Source organism: Aptenodytes forsteri, unplaced genomic scaffold (assembly GCF_000699145.1).
Source record: "Aptenodytes forsteri isolate BGI_AS27 unplaced genomic scaffold, ASM69914v1 Scaffold54, whole genome shotgun sequence".
Lineage (NCBI taxonomy): Eukaryota > Metazoa > Chordata > Aves > Sphenisciformes > Spheniscidae > Aptenodytes > Aptenodytes forsteri.
Genome location: NW_008796044.1, coordinates 6,658,803 through 6,674,072, shown reverse-complemented (window position 1 = coordinate 6,674,072; position 15,270 = coordinate 6,658,803). Strand labels below are relative to the sequence as shown.

Sequence of the window (15,270 nt, the reverse complement as noted above, 5' to 3'; positions counted from 1 at the left end):
CGCGCCGTCCGCCCCGAGCCGGCGCTGAAGAGCCGCGGGCGCCCAAACCTCGGCGGCCGTGAGCCCCGGGGCACGTCGCGACCTGACGTTCTCGCCCAGTCGTTGCCAAACAAGCCAAGCAGCGACGGGCTGCATAGCCCTGCCGCAGCGCAGAGGAGCGTGAAACCCATCCGACCCTTTCAGTTGGATCAGACGGGCAAACGATCTTAAAAATTCAGATTAGAGAGCTCAAATACGGATAGCGGTCAGGTTCCGAGCCCTGCAAAGGAGAAGTAACCCCCAGGGGCAAAGATTTAGCGTAACGTAAAAATCTCAGAGACAGATTAGCACATGAACGAAGGGTTTATGAATCAAGTTCATGCTCGTTACCAGGTTTCAGTTCCCTTGCTCTTGCAGATAGTCGTTTGATGCAGTTAACCCTCTTCAGTTGACAAAATCAAGAACAACTTGCAAAAGAAAACACTCATGACTACTGCACACCCCATCAGCAAATCTGGGCTGATGTCAGAGCAATCTTTACTGTAAACACACATCCCCTAGTGCAGTGACTCAAGGATCCACAAAAGAAGAAACCAGAAACCCAAATGACAACTGCAACTTTTTGTTCTTCACGGTGGAAAACAAATCAAGACATTTTCAGCCCTTACAACTGGGACAGCTTTTCACGTGGGAGTTGATGCAGTACCGAGTGTGTATGCTCGCCACCAGCAGAACACCACTGAAGCCAGAGACTGGCAAGCAAATTATTGTTTGTACAGCAGCTCCTGCTGACACGCACTATACCTGTTCATGTACTAGTAATAATTTTTTATTTTTTTTTCACTAACGAAGGTTGAGCAGGAAAATAATTCTTTTCATCTCCTTTGCTCCTTTCCTCAATTTCAGACACCGAACTTAGTGAAGAGAGCAGGTTCCCTGGCCAGATCCCAGATACAATCTCAATCACCCAGAGCTCTCATGAGATGGACACAATTAATTTAGTCACTACATCACCACTATGTATAAAATGGGTGTAATGTTTAAGAGGTTAAAACTACTGCAAGAAAGAAATACTGAATATAAATAAGTACATTATTCGTATAAATACTTCTTCAAAAGGCTAAAGTTAGAGATACCAGACAGAGATCTGGTGCAATACTCTAAAAACGCAGTAACATTTTCCTGTACATGCTGTATTAAAATGGTAAACATGACTGAATCAATGACTCAGATTACTTGAAACACTTCTAGGAAGGGTCACGATTACGTTTTGTCTGAATATCACTGAATATATTATCTATGGTTAAATATATTTGTTACAACTAAACCATTAACTTTGATCCTGCATTAAAGCAAATTTAACAGCATTCACATCATTATCTGGTATTTAGCACTCCACCTCCAGTTAGAGTAGAGAGAGCACACGTGAGAAAATGCTGCTGTACCAAATCTCTTGCTACTTCCATTAAGCACCATTCTATTCCCCTTATCTAATATATTTCTAGTTCCACATTACCTCAAGACTTTCCACACAGGGACAGGTGCAGAGAGAACTAACACTGGCTTTGCTGTGTTGAACAGTTTTGCCTCTTCAATTCGACAGAGCTAAACGTCATAGAAATCCCCATTAGTCACATTTATACCAAAGTTCAAAGAATTAAAATCATTAACAATAATGTGTAAAATTGTATCGTGGTATAAACTAATCTGCTCTACAGCTTTTACCACAGTAAGTTAGTAAACTGTCATTTGTTAGGCTGGTAACTCTGCAACTTTCAAAAAGTATGAACGATAGATCAGGCCATAGTTGATCGTATGGCACATCTAAAGGTGCATTTGTGCAGTCACAGCTGTGTAGGCATGCAGACACTGTTTCACAGCACAGCAAATTAGCCTTGAAGAGGTCTCCCACCCCCACAGGGCACATTACTAACAGCACACAAGCCAGCTAGTTTAATACCGACTTGTGCATTTTTATACCTGTACACTGGACTTGCAGCAAATTCTGGACATATACACAAAACACCTATGGATACTGTGGGAACCAGAGGCATTTTCTATATACAATAAAAACAAGCATTCAGGGGCAAAGAGCAGCAGTATTTACTGACTGTACGGAAAACCTGCATTCATGAGTGAGCATGAATCAGCCTGAAAGCTCACTGTTTGAGTCAGATGGATCCTGTACTGACACAGCTACAACTAAGCAATTACACATCCCTTTTCCTGCCTGTCTTAAGGGAAAATTCAGCTTTCAGCCAGTTAGTATGTGCAGATTTATGTTAAAGAGAGCGGAACCAACAATTAGCGACTTATTTTTCATATTACAGAGTCAAATACACTATTAAAATGAAATTTAATGGTACAAAATACTTTAGAACATATCTTCTGTTTCCAAGGTGCTAAATGTGGGGATTTTTCTTTCCCCCCAAAAAAATGTTTTTAATGAACTTAGAAACTACCACAGATCACCAACTTCGCTACTTTTTTTCTGCTTTTGGCCTTCTTTACAACAGCTGTAGAGTAATTCTCTCTCTTTGAAAAATGCACACAAGACACAAAGATTGTGCTCAACAGGTTTACTCAGACTGGACTCTTAAATGCTCAAGAAAAAGGCACAGATTAAAAGAGACTCTGATGACTCTTTTGAACACAGCAAATGGGATTTTGTTTATAAGAAAAAAAAATACTGCTATGAATTGTATGGGCTGAAAAATTCAAATATTCTTCCCTGTTCCTAATTATTTGCCTTCATTAAAATGGAATTTAAATTAAATTGTATAAACATATGAAATAAAGTCTCAGTATTAGGAAGTTTTTCTTTTGTGTCCTCTATGTACAAATCTTAGTATACAATTTTTACTTTTCATTATACATTTACTACATACTCCTTTCCAAACTGAGAGAGCAACTGCAAAGTATGTGTTTCAAGAAAATGCTTTGCATTCGGAAAGAATCCACCTGCTTTCTTGGCCGGCAGTGCCAATCAGAATTTAGGAAGAGATGACAGGTCAGGGAGGGTATCCACTCAAATGTAATCATCCTCTACCGGTTCACCGTTGACATCACAGTAATGGATGAAGATAGCCACCACACGTTGGAATACACCTTTTTTCATTTGGCGCAGTTCAGAGATCTCTTCTCCTATTGTTTCCATACAGATGTCTGCAGACAATTGTCCTTTCCTTCGCGGTGCATAAATAGTAGCTGTGGAAGGCACATAAGAATAAAAACCAGAATCTTTCCTATAAATTCATGAGCAAATCTGTTTTGCATTAAATGAGACAGTCTCAGAAAACAAAGCAAACAGAAAAATCTTCCATTGAGCAACCACGTTTAAGGAATATTATTCAAGCAGAAAAGGTATTCTGCCTTCCCCATGTTTAAACCTTTCAATAGCTCCAATACTCATTTAATGTACGCAAAGTCCATATGTCTGCAAGTGAAGGGAATCCCAGCACATAATAAAGCCTTCCGAGACTTATCTGACACGCTTTCAGGTTATCCATTTCAGTGATCACTTAAATGTTTTATAAACGAGAGCAATTAAGGATAAAGCAGCAGTCTTCTCTTCGTTTTTTATGGCTTTAACATCATGTTTAATCTTATTACTCCTTTAAATCAAACACATATCAATTTTTTATAATTCAGACTACATACTGAACTACAAGCATTAAGTCTATGAATCAGTTTCAAATAAAACAAAAATAAATTAAAAAAAAAATCAGAGAAAGGTACAGCCAAAAAAGATTTCTTCCTCATCCTCTTGAGCTTCATCCCTTGAACTGGAGCTAGATAAGAATATCCAAAACGATGTCAATTAAAAATACCTCTAATGAAGGAGATGCCAAGATTTTCCTAGTTAAGTAGTGGAAGAACGTATTTTTCCCTGCTACCAAGCAAGGTTTTTAATTGAGCCCTAGGAACTGCCCACTATAATATTTTGTAAGACAAGCTCCTAAATAGAAAGAGGTATATCCATTCTAAACTCTAACCCACATCATCTCTGTTCCAGAATTTTCAAGTCCAGTTCTTTCCTCTTTTCTCCCAAGTTTCTGTGAGTCACTTCTCTTTGCTGGACTCTCTTCAGCCTACCTTAACAACCTTTCAAAGCCAGAGGCAGTAGTCCAGCTGAGCTTTCAGCAGTAATGCCAGTAAACTCCACAGAACATGAATTGCTGGGACTACACATCACAACATTAGTTTTGTGTGTGTTTTAAATGCACTCATATGACAAATCCATCACATTTTTAGGCTAAGCACCAGATTGGCTGTCTGATTTTGTCAGTATTAGGGGTCTCCAGCTGGCTGATACACTATTGTAGTACTATGGCCCTCTCCTCTGCTGGACCCGCTCCTCATCCAACTCCCAATACTGCTACAAGTAGTTATTTATAGTCTACCAAAACAGCATAAGAATTAAAAAACTGAAAAATAAAGGAATGCATTGTCAGCTTGGGACCAAGCAACACGTTAAAGTTCTTTGAACACATCAAAAAAAACTACTCACTTCTCTCATCATCTTCAAAATCGTATCTAGCATAGCTGTTTGGCTCTGCTGTTCTCAGTGATCTCAACCATGGGAAGTCAGTAATCATGGAGTAAGGGGCGCCATCCACAATGCCTAGAAGACAGACAGGATGAGGATACAAAGAGGACAATGTCACTCCTGCAGCATCAGCACTCTTCATCAAGTAAACTTCACTGATATCACACAGATTGGTCACTCTAATGCAGGAAAAGCACCTCCTCGCTTCAATTCCCCCACTCTGTGCCAAAGGTCCTCCACTTCCTTCACAAGAATTATTATTCATGTCTCTTGTAACTTGATGCAGTTACTTATCTTAGCAAAAGACTGATCATCAGCTTTCAGCTCTCTATAAACACTCACCTTCTAGAGTGTAAATATCTCGTCCCCAAGGGTACTTAGTGTATTTCTTCAGGTCTTCATCAGTTCGTGTAGCTTCAGGGAAGAACTCGTATTTAATAAGCTCTCTAGAGAGGAGGAGGAAGAGATTACAGCCAGTAGTGATAGGAAATGGGAAGGTGGGAGGGAGAAAAACCAAACGGGAAATCCTATTACACAACCTTTCCTTTAATGAGCCTGAATCCGTAGAAACACTCTTCCAAGACCCTCACACGAACTCAGTATGCAATCCCTTTGCTTTTGAGAGTAACCAGAGAATATGTACGGTTTAGATGAGAAACCAATTAAGCTACCTCTTAAGCATAGCTTTCTATCTGTAAGGCACAAGCCAGCATAGCTGCAACTAAACAAAACTTCAAAAGTAAATTTGTTCTCTTAGTCATTTTAGTGAAAAACCAGGACAACAAAAACACTGGTTTAAAACAGTTGGATGAGAGCCACTGTATACAATTCCCTGCTGCTGGAAATTTTTGCTAGTCAGTAAGGAGCTGCTATTGATTGCACATCATCTTCCCCAGAAACTAATGTTATTTCTTGGAGTAAACCAGTCTTTCTCTTTTTTAATAAAAGAAACTTGTTTTCAGATTTGAAGATATTCCTCAGCCATCCTGACTACTTCAATGTTCAATTCCATTACTGCTGGATGGAATAGAACTGGAGAATTCTACAATATTTTTCATATGTTTAGGCTTATTTAATCTACGTTTTGTATTAGATACATCTTGACATTGAAACTCTACATAGCACCACCTAGAATTCAACCTTCGCTAGTCAACAAACTATTTTTTTTTTAATTTGGCTAACAGAATACAGCAAGTCTACAGCTTGACTGAAGCTGTAGCTGCTGAATCAGGATTGAATACCTTTTCTGTAAAGTTACTGAAGGGCAAGTACTCACTGGTTGATATTTGCTATTGTGTCCATCCAGCTCCGAATGCGCACCTTATTGCGGACATTAGGTGGGTTACTGAATTCATGAATTATGCAAATGTGGTATGGATAAGGGCCACTAAATATCTTTTGCTCGAGAGTCAACGTGTCAACCTGTGAAAGGCAGCAAACAGACTTGTAACCAAGAGAAACAGAGAGATGTGATTTTAGAGTCAAGAGCAGACATCTATCAAATCCCCCAAATTCTGGGGGAACATGTCCAGTGAAAAGATATTTTAACAGCATACATAATCAAATGCACGATTAAGCGGAGTAAAACTTTCCTAGTGCAGCTTTGCCAATGAATCTTCTCAAGTAGTGGAATTTGATGGGAAATGTCTATTTTCTGATGTGTTTCACAACTCCAATATGTAAGTAAACTTTCATAAAATTACCTAATGGCCCAAACTACATTCACTTTCTCAGAATTTGCCTCCGGTTTGGGGGGAGGGGTTGTTTTTTTCCTAATAGTCTTACCACTGTCCTCTAAGAGCTAAAGCAAGAGATCCGGTTTCAAAGAAAAGCTGGCTTTTACATCAAATCAGCCTTCCCTCATTGGTCAGGCAAACTGAGCTAGAAAAAGCATTACTTTGCATGAGACAAGCAGCATCACAGTATAATACAGAATGCTGTCGTTAAAGTAATAAGGTTGAAAAAACATTCCGGATCTTAAATTAAGCTCTCTTATTTACTTGTCAAATGACCTCAACAACTAAGTGTCAGTGCTTACATCTCTGACACGTAATCTGGGGCAGGAAAGGGTGGCTGCCAGTACCACAAATGTCTTGCAACACTGTTTAGCATCAAAAGTGGATGCAGCTTTCAGCAACATAGTATTCAAAACACTAACTGCTGTTACTAAATCTAATAGGACATAGATTTCAGATACCTATGCCTATGTCATGCTTCTGCTTATACGTAACTACAAGCTGACTTAGTAGCATCTAGGTTCTTACAGTTACTCTTAGTTATTCAGTTTGGAATGAATTCAATGCATCATGATTTTTTACAGTATCTTCTAATGCAATAAATATTGGAGATGGTAACATTAAGGCTTAAAATTCAGTATCATCCAAGTTCCAGATTCTGCAATAAAAGCCTTGATGGGATAAAGTTTTAATAAACAAGTTTCTCAGAGTTGTGTTACATTTCTTGCATTAATTGAAAAAGAAATGAAGCCAAGAGTGGTGAAAGAATACAGGCAGAACTTCAGATCTGTTCATAATTAAATGAAAGTTGGTTGTGTACCTGCTGCATTGGACGAAGATAAATGATCCGGTTTCTTTCCGGTGGCATCCTGAGAATCTGATCCAGAACCTGATCCATGTTTAACTTCTTGCACTGGGCGTAGTCAAACCGATTGACAACTGGTGCATTTTCTACTTTTAAGTGTTTCAATACACGGCACCTTGTAGCTATAAATAAGCAAACAAAATTATTATGAGAAAAGACCTTAGGAGCCTCCTGTCAGAGATTTTCAAAGCTGACTGTTTCAAAAGAAGGAAAATAAGTAATGTAAGTAACAGATAATTTATGAAATGGTTTGGATAGCTGGCAACTTAAGCATATTGAAGAAATAGAATAGCTCTTCATTTCTTCCACATTATGATCAAACTTTTAATTTGTGAACTTATAAGAAGAGTCCTTTTAAAAGGCCATGTCAAATTTAATCTAACAATAACCTTTTTCTCCCTTTGTTTCCTTTCACAAAGCCTCCTGGAAACGGTCTGTGGACTGCCACAATTGAAAACCACTGACTTCAAAATCAGATCAAATGTAGAGTATTGTGAAGCCACAGGATGTAAAATAAAGCTATTTCATTTCTAGTAACCTTGCTCATGCAATGAAAATTTAGTTAAAAATTAATGTATGTTCTGAGAAGTATTCTGGAATAAATAAATAAATAATTTCTTCATTCTCTGCTATGTAGAGATACCCAATTTCCAAAGAAAACATGTTATTTAGTGTAGATGTTGCAGAAAACAATAAATGACCCAATGCTTCGATACAGGACTAGTCACACACCCTGGCATGTGAATCTAATGCAGCTTAAATGCCATAATTTAAAACAAATTTTTATTGTATCAGGGAGGAAAGTATCATCATGTCAGCTAAATAATCTATGGAAGCAGGAAAAAATGAGAGAAAAAACAAGGTACTCTGAAACTCATTTCATCAACTTCCAGTTATTGTATTATTGCTCTTCAATAAACATCTCATCCTCCTAACTGTCATATAATTTCATCTGTTGATTTTCAGATATTAATCTTTATTAAACCTGTTATACCTTTATTAAACCTAACCTTTATTAAACCTGACTTATAACGAAAGAGGCATTCAAATTGAGAAGCAGTAATATTTGGTGTTGTAAGCATCAGCCTGACTTGTAGCAAAGCAGCTGATGAATACAAAATAAGCAGTGGACTGACTTTAATTCTCTCAGAAATTTCTAATCATGCCAGATGGAGGAGGTACACATGACATTAACTACATACCATGTATGAACATCATTTTGGGGCAGTCCTTCAGTACCAAATCTGTTATTCCACAATTGGTCAAGGTGATTCCAACGAGGTTTTTGGATTTCAAAGTCAGTACCTGGTGAAAATTTTTTACAAAAAGAAATAATCTATGACAGGGTAAAAACAAAGGAAAAAATTAAAATGAACTGCATTTTAAAAGATACTGCCAGATACAGAAGGATATTAACTGGATACTAATCAATATAATACAGCTTCTGTTTGCAATGGTATTTGAGACGAATAGGCTACTGGTGGCAATGAGAAAAAAAGACTTCCTGCTGATCAGCAACATCACAAAACACAAAAGAAAAACTTCACAAGCTTAAAAGAGGAGTCATATCAGAAAGCACAATTTCTATCAGAAATCCTAAGTATCATCTGTTAGGAAATTCAAACCCTCTACTATTCAATTTATATTTTTCAACCACGATGACAAAAATGGCAATTCTGGACAGTAACTCTTGTTTAAACACAGAAAGAAGGTATGGCAGAGAATCATGGTTTGAACTTCCCATACCAATGTACTTTACCAGCGCTATCTCAGAGGAAAACCCCACACGGAGGGTTGAAAATGATACACATAGCTTATTTAATCCTCTATGTCCACTAGCAGTGTTAGAAAAATAAAGCACGCATCAAGGTCAAGAAACACGTAAGCAGAATCATTTCCAATAGCATGAGCACAGGGAGAATGTAATAAGAAAGGATCTTTTTGGTTTTTTATCTGAATTTTTCAAAGTTTTATCACTAAAAATTCTAGCAAAATTTAGCAGCCCAAGGATGAAGTTGACCAATTATACAACGAAGACTAAACAGAGTTCTATTAAAACAAAGTAAACACATATGAAGAGAAAAAAGAAGCATTCTGCAATGGGTTCTTTCAGTTCCAGCAATTTAAGCTGTTCCTTGTAACCACAGATAGTTAAAAAAAATTTAAAAATCACAATTGTTCTTTCAAAATGGCATATTTTAAGAAAAATCAGTCATGCACCCAAAAATATCTTTTATGCTAATCACAAAAGCTTTAATGCATCCTAGTAACCAGAAAAATATTATGGGACATATTCACAAAAGCTATCTTAAATTAGTGAGGCTAAGTTCTTCACTGGACAGAAAGGGGAAAATAAACGCAGGCAGGTTTCTCTATAGCAGAACTCAGAAGAGAAGCTTAAGTTAGCTGTTCAGTCACCCTCTGAAGCAATCTCATGCTCAGCTAGAATATTAGCCTTGGGTAAACAGCCCCAATACAGTAAGCCAGACCTTGCGATTTCTCCTTCCATGACTGATCTTCACTGCAGAAGAATTAACTCATGTTATTTATATACTAAGAAAACCTCCAGCCTGCAAAGTAACAGCTGAGTTGCTGTGTCCAGAGGTAATTACATATCCCATGTTTCTTTTAGCAGCAGTAGCCTATGCCGTCGTTTCAAAATTAAATGCCAGAGAAAAATTTTTTTCCCCTGCAAATCAAGAAGGACACTGTGGGAAGGCAGGACTTCATGCAGCACTATAGCCATGAGCATCTGACAAACTTCAAGTTTGGCTTTAGCTTATACTTTCCTCTTCTCAAGCCAGTCACTGCACCTAACACAGAAATTTCCTGTATATAAGTGAAGACCAAGGAAAGCAGCAACATCAGTTGTAACTCATCTGGTTCTACACGGAAGACAAGCTTGTATAATTCCATCACTGTTCATGAGCATCCCCAGCTGATAAACCTGTAGCAGGTGAGGAAAAAGACCTTACTTGAACATGATCATCTTCAATAACTGGGTCACTTGTACTTGTGGACTTGTCAGCTGTCCTTTTCCGCTTTGTAGTTTGCCGTGGCTTTGGCTTGGCCACCTCTGGAAACAGAAAACCAGAAAAATCTTTCCTCTGTTTACATTTTAGGAGAACAATAGAGCCATTCCCTAGCTGAAAACATTCAATAAGAACATACATTTCTTACAAAAGCAGATTAAAATACCTGTCTGGCTTGAAAACAACTATATCTCTCTTCCTTGCACAAAAACCACTTTCAGGTTTGTTGCTCACAATCATTCATACTAAGTAACTTGGGCCAGGGGGGTGGGCTGTTTGTAGATGAAAACACAGGAATGCTGAACCTACAAGTTCAACATCACAGAAAGATACGGAGCCAAGAAAAGAACAGAAGATGAATTGTTAGGTTACACTTGGTTCTCTACAGCAAACGGAACATTCTTGACAAATACAAGAACCAAAAATAGCTTTAATGTTTTAAATAGTAGAAATAATCTCAAACTACTTGAAAGTCTGCTCTTCGTAACTGTCACTAAGTTTTTCCTAATACTGCAAAGGATGCCCAGGTATAAAATACTTTGATGTTCCCAAGCTGCTTCTTACTCCATTTCATGCACCAGTGACATCAAATTCCTGCTTGATTTAAAAGATGAGGCTTTGAAAAGAAATGATGATAGATGACCACCCTTACTTCCTACAGTAAGAGAAAAAAATGCCCTAGAATTAGTTTTCTGTGATTAACAGACCAAAACGAGAAATTATTTTACTAACGTTAAGTTTCCTTTGACTTTTTTGTTAAAATATGCGGCATGTTCACAAAGATTCACAATCAAGATAGAAGTGCAAAATATTAGAGACTATATACGAATTGCTCCATGCTATACTACCATTAACATTAAAAAATATCTCTTTTCCTACTTAACATCATCAAATTCCACCAATACATGTAAACTATTAATTAACATGTGACATTCAGTGGGCCTATGAGCTCCAGAATTCAGGCTACTGCTTTAGGGCATCCACAGGTTGAAAGATGTTATGTTAAGTACTCAACTTGTGGCACCCATGAATCATCATCCCCAGGGAATTTTTTTGACAGTTCCTAGAGTATCTACAGATAGTGAAATGCTTCCTAGCTATATTATAGGAAAAACTTTCCAATTTTGTGTTGAATTGTTCAAGGTGCAGCCCAAGGTCAAGAAATCTTTACAGAAGTTTTAACATAACATGTATTTTAAAATGTGAAAAGCTTGCTTCACTACAAATGCAAACTAAAACAAGTTTAAAAAAATCCATTTATTACAAGAAAAAGTGTGGCCTACATTTTTACTAAAGTAAAAATCAAAGTTACACATTTGAGTCATCCTTTAGCCAGCTGGTCTGTGGTGATAATGCTTTTAAAATGTCACCGTCTTTAATATTTGACTTGTTCCACTGTTTAATATGAGTAAATAATTTAAGGGGGAAAAAAAAATACTTCTACTATCAAACAGGTTTGTTACAGAAGCTGAAAACCACAATGTCATTTATGCTAGACTAATAGAAAGCAGTCATAGTCAAGGCACATTTTTAGACTATTTATGGAAAAACATTTCCAACTCTGTAACAAAGCATCTTCAGGTTATACTCTAATGAGTTGTATATCCTGTCCTAGTGAAGAAAAGCACTGTAACAGCCAGGCAGAAGAAGCCTCACTGTCCTATGCATTAAATACAGATTTAAAAGATAAAAATGACACATCAAGTCTCATATTCTGCCTCAAGCATCAGCTAATATCTGATGCTTCAAAGAGGAAAATAAGTGCATAAAGACAAACACATAATTGTATGGAGTTGGGAAAACAGCTTACAACAGTCAGAACTAAATATAGGAAATACTGAGACATTTTTCTCCATAAGCAGAACAGATCTTTTTTCTGACTAACAACTGAAACATGAAAACAGAGATACTTTCAGAAAGATACCCTAATCTGATACTTAGATCCGACTGACTTCACTTCATGTTTTGGTAATGGATGAGGATAGAGAGGAAATACTTTCTTTTGATTTTTGTAGACTAGTTACTAGTCATAATGGAGCAAGGTAGAAAACAGACCTTTTAAATTTAATAGCAAGATCATTTCTTCAATCTGAGATGCATCTAGCCACAGGACAATATCCTAGGTGATTTAGGTTTTGTTAACACTTGGGAACGTTAAGATAAACTGGAAAGACACAAGGACATACTGTGTTTGAATCATTCCATGTAACAGAGAGACAAATTTGCTATCAATCTTTTCTACCTCCAACGTATACAGTTCAGTAACTAGCACATTTCATTTTTCACTTTCATTTTACTTGCCAGATATTCTCAGCAAAGAATCCTGGATATATGAGGTAATTATAAAGCGTGCTATGCCAGACTAAGATGATTACTTTGGAAAGCAAGTATATTTGGAAGAAACAGCAAGTTCCCCTCTCACATCTATTCTTTTCTCCCAACACTTCTGGCTTTATTCCAGCCCTTCAGGACTTTGTTTTTATTTTGTTGTTTTGTTTGTTTTACATGATGTGAAGCATGAACCTATTTAATAAAAAGACAATTTTCAACGAGTTTGATCACCATGCCTTACACACTTGGAAGTAGAATCCAATCTGCAGGTGCACAAGCTTGGCTCAATAATAATTGGGGCTTTCTTTATTGGCTGATAAAGTATCAGTTATTAACTTTTGCCTTCTTGCTAAGATCTGAGCGTACCTGCTGTCTTCTTCCTTTTAAAGGGAGAATTTTAATGGGGGAGACAGTCTTATGTTTCAATGAGTAACAGCCTTCACAGGAAGAGAGAAGCTGTCAAAAGAAGTTGCATTTGGTTTTCAAATGAGTAAATCACACACTGTTTAGTATGTATGGATAACACATACAGAAATACGTGCATGGAGAAAAAAGTCACTGGCACTCTTTCACAGAGATCTGTTATTTTACCTAGCTATGGGAGTGAAGTCAGCCATTTCTGTTCCATCAGAACAGAAATGTTCTGTCCTGTTCTGTCCCTTTGACAAACCACTCAGTTTTAAGTTATTAACCAATAAACTTCACGTTTAACTTCAGTATTATCTATGGGTGTTGCTGTTGTTCAATACTGTCTCATGCCAGCACAGTAGTTTACTCAGAAATTAACATATACATATAGGTCATACCTGACTCTGACACCAGAGGGACATGGGACAGCTTGCTTCTAGCTCTTGTTAGTGGTCGGCGAGGATAGTCTTCTTTATACTCCAACTCACAGCTCCTTCGCTGGGAGCCCATGCTCTCCTCCTCACTGGCAGGCCCACAGGCACTCCCACTAGTCCTCTCATCACTTGTCTCTCCTAGAGGCCCACAGTTTGGCGGAGTCCTAAGTGCAAAATCTGACCCAGCGCTATTTGGTCCATTCCTGCATGCTCCACTCGTGGATGGGCAATCCCCATCGCAACATCCACTAGTCCTCTGTTGTGCGTCCTGTGGCTTGTAGCAGGAACACCTGGAACAAACAGAGCTCTCCTCGGTCTCTCTCTCAGCGGAACCTTCACTTTTACAAGGCGAGCAGACACACTGCCTGGATTCATCTCCAGTTGCTGGACTGGTGCCAGCGGAGTGGCTATTAGCTGTCTGTGCACAGTCAGGGCTAGGAGAAACAGCACTGCAGGAGCTGGATGTTCCCGTTGATCCTGTAGCATTACTGCAACCTGGGTAAGAATCTTTGCTTTTGTTCCTTTCAGGCATGTCACTTGCTGCTTTCATGTCTGCTTTAATCTGCTCACTTGTTACTTGACAACCTTTCTCACAGCTGCTTTCCTCGGTACGGAACTGCTTTGTCTGGCCCACTTGGCTGGCACTACATCTCTTCCGCAGTGGTGTCTTGCCTTTACCGCTCACTGGAAGAGTTAAGCAAGAGAGAATAGTGAGACAACCTAATACACAGTTTAAATAAATGCTAAGTGCTACTCTGTTAGAGACTACTTAAAACAGAAGGCAGCCTAGCGGCCAGTGACAAATCTTGTCAGGACCATGCTGCTATTCACATGTTTTGGGAATTAATAGTATTTCTAGCAGTTGCTGAATCTCTGTAATGTCTTGCAGCTATTTTTGTAGTGATGTGCTGGAGTGTTTGTCAGTAAATGAGATACATCTTTGCCAGAGAGGCTAACATTTTCACAAAGCAGCTAACTGGTTAAAAAGGCCAAAGCACAAACCCATGAAAAACACTGATAATAGGCTTCTGTTTTCTTAAATACGAAGAATAAATCTGGGGAATTAAATAGTAACATAGATAGGACTAAAGTTTATGCTTTCAATAGCAAACCTTAGCTCCCCCCAATCCTGGGTATGGAAAGCTGTGTCAATAGGTAACAGTAGTCTCACTTTACAGATGAATAAAAAACCATAGCAAATGGTGTACAAATCGCAATTGGAACTTAATGTCTACTGTCTTAATCCTCTCAGCTAATTACACTAAACCAAGCCCGAAAAACCATTATTGGCACTACAAAAGTTTATGCAAATTGTCTCCAAATGCAGGTTATTTCAACCCTCAAACCAGAACTGACATCTGCACTATAAGCACAGCACTCTACAGATTTCCAAGTTGAAACTACCAGTCTTGTGGATGTGTAGGGAGTATGCTAGTTACAATAAGAAGATACTTGATCCATTACAGCTTTGATATGTCCCAGGCTTTGCAGAAATTAAACCAGTACTAGACCAGTACATTTCTCAGTTCTTCACAATGCAGGATTTTTATGTTAACTGCTTAGCTAAATATTCATTAAGGCTTAATACCGTATGTACTTCATCTGTCAATTACTTATAGATTAAATTCAACTTCAACTTCCTCCTTTCTTGTGTACATATGAAACTACTTCACTTAGAATACAAACTACAGGAAATAGCATGTCACCTCTGTTGCTGGAAAGGCCCTACGTCATATGGCATCGGACCCAGGACTTGGAGCCACAGATGTGCAGCTTATAGCTGTAAACTCAAAAGACAGGGAATGTCCTTTTCTATGTCTCTCTATAATTGTCATACTACCATGAAGCTCTAGGCCTCTGACTCTGAATGAGTCATAATAATATATATACTACTACTACTACTACTAATAATAATAAAAATACACACACACGCGCG

General features: G+C 38.1%; 1 protein-coding gene across 1 annotated transcript in view; it reads right to left on the bottom strand.

The window, feature by feature from the left end:
• Positions 1 to 2,547: 2,547 nt before the first annotated feature.
• Positions 2,548 to 15,270, bottom strand: part of FBXO38 (F-box protein 38) — a 22,816-nt gene continuing 10,093 nt past the window's right edge. The window contains exons 14-21 of the mRNA XM_009285730.2: positions 13,299 to 14,018; positions 10,105 to 10,205; positions 8,332 to 8,434; positions 7,085 to 7,251; positions 5,805 to 5,950; positions 4,871 to 4,974; positions 4,490 to 4,603; positions 2,548 to 3,186 (exon numbers count right to left, since the gene is read on the bottom strand). Coding sequence (XP_009284005.1) covers positions 3,008 to 3,186; positions 4,490 to 4,603; positions 4,871 to 4,974; positions 5,805 to 5,950; positions 7,085 to 7,251; positions 8,332 to 8,434; positions 10,105 to 10,205; positions 13,299 to 14,018 — 1,634 coding nt within the window. The 3' untranslated portion in view covers positions 2,548 to 3,007. The remainder of the gene's footprint in view (positions 3,187 to 4,489; positions 4,604 to 4,870; positions 4,975 to 5,804; positions 5,951 to 7,084; positions 7,252 to 8,331; positions 8,435 to 10,104; positions 10,206 to 13,298; positions 14,019 to 15,270) is intronic.